This window comes from Microtus ochrogaster, chromosome 24, assembly GCF_000317375.1.
Source record: "Microtus ochrogaster isolate Prairie Vole_2 chromosome 24, MicOch1.0, whole genome shotgun sequence".
NCBI classification, from domain to species: domain Eukaryota; kingdom Metazoa; phylum Chordata; class Mammalia; order Rodentia; family Cricetidae; genus Microtus; species Microtus ochrogaster.
The window spans coordinates 35,670,991-35,677,497 of record NC_022024.1 but is presented as its reverse complement, the minus strand read 5'-3'; the positions used below and the strand labels follow the sequence as shown (position 1 = coordinate 35,677,497).

General features: G+C 46.1%; 1 protein-coding gene across 2 annotated transcripts in view; it reads right to left on the bottom strand.

Moving 5' to 3' along the window:
• The window catches only part of Polr3b (RNA polymerase III subunit B), a 110,662-nt gene that overhangs the window by 36,887 nt on the left and 67,268 nt on the right, over positions 1-6,507 (bottom strand). For both annotated transcript variants that reach the window (XM_005358244.3, XM_026784628.1), the window contains 2 exons: positions 4,097-4,255; positions 2,637-2,754 (listed from right to left, as the gene is read on the bottom strand). In XM_005358244.3, coding sequence (XP_005358301.1) covers positions 2,637-2,754; positions 4,097-4,255 — 277 coding nt within the window. The remainder of the gene's footprint in view (positions 1-2,636; positions 2,755-4,096; positions 4,256-6,507) is intronic.

The following is a 6,507-nucleotide window of genomic DNA, read 5'->3' as shown; positions in this document are numbered from 1 at the left end:
ACAACATGTCACCCATATGAGAACACATGACCCATACGACAACATGTCACCCATACGACAACATGTCACCCTTGACAACATGTTACCCATGACAACATGCCACCCATACGACAAAACATGTCATCCATAAGACATACTCTCTTCGCTCCTGCCACAAAATATTCTGATATTCATTCTCCTTTCCTGCTCTGAAAAATTATCCTTATTTTTAACATTAGAATTTATGATTTTCAAGCGCCCACCACTTTGACCTCCCCACAACGATGGATTAAACTGTGAGAAAAATAAGCCCCTTTCCTTGAGTTGCTCTCATATTTTATCAAGGCAACAAAAACAGTAACTGACATGATAATGGATCTCACATAACAAAACTTTAGCATAGTCTTTGTCACTAAAAGGATTAATCAAATTAGGGCATACAAACTCACCATGGAGAAGTGGGCAGCTCTAAAGAGTGGGGGCGGACTCTATGTGCTTACGTGGGAAGATGTGTCACTGTATGTGTGGGCTGCTATAATAAAGTGACGGAGCTTGAAAAAAAGAATTTATGATTTTCCTTTTTCAGTGTCTGTTTATGACGAGGCAGACACAAGAGTCTTCAGCTATTCCTTTATTAGGGGCAGCAGTAACACGCTCTGAGGTCTCAAGTTTGTGTGAGAGCGCTTGCCTCAAGCAACAGCTGAGCTTGAGGGGAGATTGTCCAAGTCAGCCGAGAGCCTGACCGCGTTGCCAACAGTCCTTCAGCCTACTGACCATCCACATTATTACTGTCGTACACGAGCTTGCCTCGTGCATTTTTTTTTGTACAACAGACATTATGAGGAGTCTACCAACATCCAGATCCCTGGGTATGTAGATACAGCCATTAAAGGGTAGAATTTGTGTACAAACGCAGCTTGCGTCCAGCAGAAAGAGGGAGAATGGTCAGTCTGTAGTATGGGTACCAGAAGTCCAGGGAATCGACTGCTGGGGCCTAGGATGGCGATGGTGGCAGACAGAGGCGACTCTAGAGTGGACTCTGCTCAGGCAGAGGGAGCAGTCTAAGCCAATGTGAGCGGTCCAAAGGTAGAAGAGACAATTTCCTAGAAATGCAGGCTGGTGTGTACATAAGGCAAAGCCAAGAGGGGGGCATGCTAGGGAACCTTCCCCATAGGTGACTGTCATTTAGAATTTTACTCTATTTTCTCAAGAGTCACACAGTCGGATGGGTCAGAAAAGAATCACCTGGGCAATCCAGAAGTTAGCACACGGCACAAAGGGGTAGACAGCTGCCAGCTTGGGTGACTAGACCGCAGTAGGTAGAGGTAGACCGTCAGTGCCGCGGGCGTGAGTGTGTGTGTGTGTGAGTCCGAGTATACAGTGTACGTGAGTGTGAGAGTGTGCAATGTATGTGAAAGCGGGTGTGAGTGGGTGTGCATGTGTGTGAGTCTGAGTATACAGTGTACGTGAGTGTGAGTGTACAATGTATGTGAAAGCGGGTGTGTGTGTGAGTGGGTGTGCATGTGTGTTGAGTCTGAGTATACAGTGTATGTGAGTGTGAGTGTACAATGTATGTGAAAGCGGGTGTGTGTGTCTGACTGCGTGTCTGTGAGTGAGCACGTGTGACAGAACCTACAACAGGAGTTACTGAAATGGCGCCTGTGCCAGGAGAAGGGAAAGCAGGGGCTTGTGCTGCCAGGGACTGGCTAGACGCCTATCATCTCCAAGAGAGATTCGGAGAAGCCACTTTTGGGCTAGGGAGGAAGACGGTTTGGGCTAGCTTCAGCTCAGGCACGACCTGGAAGTGGCAACAGGCAGATGTCCTCTGGGAGACATCAGTGAAGAGCCAGGGAGTGAGGCTGGGTTTCTCCAGCTGGAAAACAGATCCAGAGAAGGGATGAGTGGCCAGTCAGTCAGGATGGGATGAGGTCGCCACCAGGCCACACAGGAGCAGCAGATGTGAGGGAGAAACTAGACCAGCAGGAGGGCGAGGTGAAGGCAGTGGTAAACAAAGCCAAGGGGAAAAGCTTTCAGTGCATACATGTTTTCAAAGATCAATGCAAGTCACACACTAGGTGACCGGGTAGATGGGAGACGAAGGCTCAGCCACAGGACTACAACAGAAGACACCACTGACCTCGGCAAATCTGCCCAACTCTGATTTCCTCAGTTGTTTACCTTCCTCCTGTCCTAGGCTGTGGGCACTGCAGGGCATGGATGGCATAGTCACTGCTCTGCTGTAACTAGAATTCCTCCTGGAGCGGGGCTAACCGTGCTCAAGAAACACCCGTGGCTGTAAAGAACAGGCTGCCTTTGGCCGCCTGCTCTAGGACTGTTTCAGTAGAGCAGAGAGACTGGAATTTGGGAGTCAGTGGAGAAGGAACAGGGGAGACCCAGAAAAGAAAGAGAAATGGAAGGGGAACAAGCTACAAATGCACCCAGATCCAGAAAAGGCCATCTTTCTTCTAAGATGAAAACACTTGAGCACATTCTCGACTGTGGGAAAGAAACTGGTTTTAAAGACAGGTGGCCAACAGGACAGGACAAGCAGAGTAATTGGGGTGCCAGCAGAGGAAAGACTTACACATGACACATAATCACACAGAACACGTAATTTCCCCATTCTCTCGTTCTATCAAGGCATGAGCAATACGCACGTGATGGGCACATCTTTGTACTGTGGCTGCTGCGGCACATTGCTTCCCTCCAAAGGGATCTGAGTCACTGTGGGCATGGACTTGTTCACAAGCACTTGCTTGTTTTCCACTTTCTCACCTAAGGAAAAGAAAAGAGCATCAAACAGGCCACTAACATCTACACAGAATGCAAGACAGCTGGGCACAAAACTATGATAGACTTGGCTTCTGAGATCCAGACATGGAAGAAAGACACGGGCCATCCCAGTGGGAAATAAAGTTCAACAGGGTTCAGAGAGAAGTTTGTAAGAGAAAGAAATCAGACGGAAACCACAAGGTGATAAATGAGACACTGAGTCAGGACTATGTGTAGGTGAACACTCCCCTACCCCCCACACCCCTCCCCCCCAACTCCCCTGTCAACAAGTGCAAGAGGCTGAACCAACACGGAGTGCCCCCGCAGTCAGCAGCAGTGTCTTCTGGTATCAGAATAGATTAGGAGCACTTCTTATCTGTAGACGTTTCAATCAGAACCAATCTACCACCAGCTTACCTTAGAAAGGGAGAAAAGACATCTCCGGTTTTGCTGACTCCATTCTAAGGATCAGCTACTTAAATAACCATCCTCACACTTGTTTTCAAAGCCGTGGTGGTCAGTGTTCACACATCACAGCAATTTCCAAGGACGGAAAAGCAGACAGGCTGACGGGGACTCACCCATGTGTGGCCTGGGGGTGGGGGGGAATCCTAGCCCCCCACGGGACTGTCCACCCATGGCTCATCTCTGACTAGGTGGTGTGGACGGTGACCGTCCCCATGCTCCGCACAGCCCCACTCACTCTCTTCCTCTTGGATAACCGCAGCTATCAAACACACAGGTCTGATCCTACCTTCCCATCTCTCTTTAGCAGACACCGCTCACCCATCTGCAATCCTCAGCTCATTTCCTTAGAGGGTCTGCAGATCCCCCACACTGGGGCAAATCCTCTTGTCTGTCACTCAGTGGTCTCACAGCTGTCTCTAGGACTGCTTACACTAGATGTAACCTGACATGTTGCCTGTGATCTGATGATAAATATCAGTCTTCTACACTAGCCTGTAGAACCTAAGGCAAGGGCTGTGTGCTGGACAAACGAGTTCCTTACACATTTGTTATTATAATGAAGTCATTTCTGTTCAAAGTCAAACCATAAGCAGAATGTATAAATTAAGAAATACCAGCATAGATACAGAGTCAAGACCTTATTCAAAATAGTGTTTCAAGTTTGGCTTTTCCATAATTTATGGAAAGGAATACGCAATGCACAGGAAAACAGCTAGGAAGAAAAGTCATTGAAAATAACTGCACTCACTGAAGCTAGATGGGGGTATTACACATTGGTTCTTTCTGTCCGGATTATCAACATTACAGGAACATTGTTAAATAACTCACAATTTCAAAAAGTACACACTGAAATTCATTATTTTTTAAGGGTTTTTACCTGGAGAACAAATGCCATCTGCATCTAAAATTTCATGTCGCCAGATGGGTTTTCTGGTAGCCGCATCCAACATGGGACCCATCACTTTATCAAAAGTCTGATTGGTGTATCGTTTCAATGTGCACTTAGCATTTTTATATACCAGGCAACGCCCAAAACCTGAAATGAAACCCCCAGTAGGTCAGAATCCATAGAATATGAGACTGTGGTAAGACATGGATTTACGGTATTCAATAAGACACCTCACGTTTCCAAAACAAAATGAAAAATCAAACCTTCAACTACTGTTGGTGAACCAGGAACTGGCACAAACCCAGACAACACAGAGCGGCTCACAGTCCTCTGCCAGCTATGTGTGCAAACACTGTGATTTCCACTCCCGCTCTCCAGCGGGCGATGCGGGCGATGCACTAGATCACGCCGGAGGAAGGTGACACAAGGCCATGAAATACCAGAGTGTCAAGGGGCCTTGGAAATCAGTTTTGCCATTCTTTTCTTTTACAGACAGTCTGAGTGAAGGCCAGAAAATTAAACAACCACAGTCACCCAGGAAGTTGGTAGCAAATCTGAAAACTGCCAGGTCCACCGACTCTCAGGTCAGGATGCTCAACACAAACTCTGGGTAATTCTGCTGAGACCCCTGAGAGATCTTTTCTTTGATCCTGGCATTTACGGTTAGATCTAAGCAAGCAAGCAGAATAATGTTTCCACAGAAGGGGAGCACATCGGTCCCTGCCTCCTCTCCTATAAATGCGGGGTGACTGTGGGCTGAGAAGAATGCAAAGTGCACACAGTCATTTGTGAGTCTCTCCCAGCGACCTGGGCAGCCACAGCACACTCGGCACAGGGAGCCAGCTGCTCTGCAAATACTGCATGATCCGAAACTGAGACGACATCCACAAATGGCCCCGTGCTGCAGTGCACGCGAGTCCAAACCGTACAACGTCATCATCCGTTTCTCCTAAGCATAAGTGAACATTTTATTTACAGGCGGGAGCTTAAAAGCTAACAAAAGACAAATGCTGATCATTAAATCGTGGCTCGGAGTTTCTGATGGACATCACAAAGTCTTCGGATTTCCACATCGATGTTACCAGTTAATCAGAAAGAAAAGTATCCAGTTCTAAAGCATGGCTGTTGTCACTGGAGGAAAAAGGGGCATAAATTCAGTGCGGCTAACATTAATGCCAGTGACACATATCTAGGAGTACTATGATGGCTGCCTAGCAACGAGGGAGAGGGAAGGGGAGGCATTGTGGGTATGCCAGGGAGGGAAGGAACTAGAGGCTGAATAGAGAAGTCAGCCTGCAGACCAGGTGGTGCTCGCTAGGGCACGCAGTAGTGACCTGTGAAAGTAAAACGTTAAAAGAAGTGAAGAAGAAAAAAGGCAGACTACATGATAAGGATAATATGCATCCCTAGCTTCTGACATTTGGCTAACAAATGCATCACAGACTTGACATTTTCTGTTTGCCCTCTCAACACAGGTTTATTGTTGCATGTATTAACAGATATATTAGAAACAAACAAAACATACTTTAGTTCATAAACTGTTTAATTCCTGGCATAAAAAAATAATCTCATTTATTTTTCTCTTTGAGAAACTTTCAAGCTACTGATAAAGTAATAAAGATCCTGAAGTTGAACATTTAATACTTTTTTCAATGTTAGTCATTAAAAACAAAGCAAGCAAACAAAACCAACACAAAAGTATAAGAGGTCTTACGATTCTAGACATGGCAGTGACCTGTACCCATGAGACCTCAACAAAATGGCTACCTAAACAAGAGCTGCACAAAGACACTAGCTGAAAAGCAGAGGTAGACGGGAAATGTACTAGTTTCTACCCCGAGCTTGAGAGCTGCAATCAATGGCTGCAGAGAGGGGAAAAAAAAAAAAATCAGTCTTCTCTAGGGAGGAGGTCCTTGTCAGCTCAGTCAATCCCAAGTGGTCAGCTCTAAGCAAATGTACACACAGCAACGTTAGACGGACTTAGACATTGTGTGTGTAACAATAGAGAAGTTATTAAGTTGCGGAGAGTGGTGAAGGAGGAAGAAAGGTGGGAATGATACACAGCACTGATATGCAATTCTCCATTTAAATAAAAATGTATAACAGCTCCAATTTGTGTATAAAACTCTAATCATTTGAAACCTGCACTGCATTCTAACACCAACAACCATCACTCAGTACAACCATCACTGACTACAACCATCACTGACCACAACCATCGCTCACTACAACCATCACTCACTCCAACTATTGCTCACTACAACCATCACACAATACAATCATCCCTCACTACACTCATCACGACCACAACCATCATTCACTACACTCATCACTGACTACAACCATCACTCACTCCAACCATCGCTCACTACAACCATCACTGACTACAACCATCACAC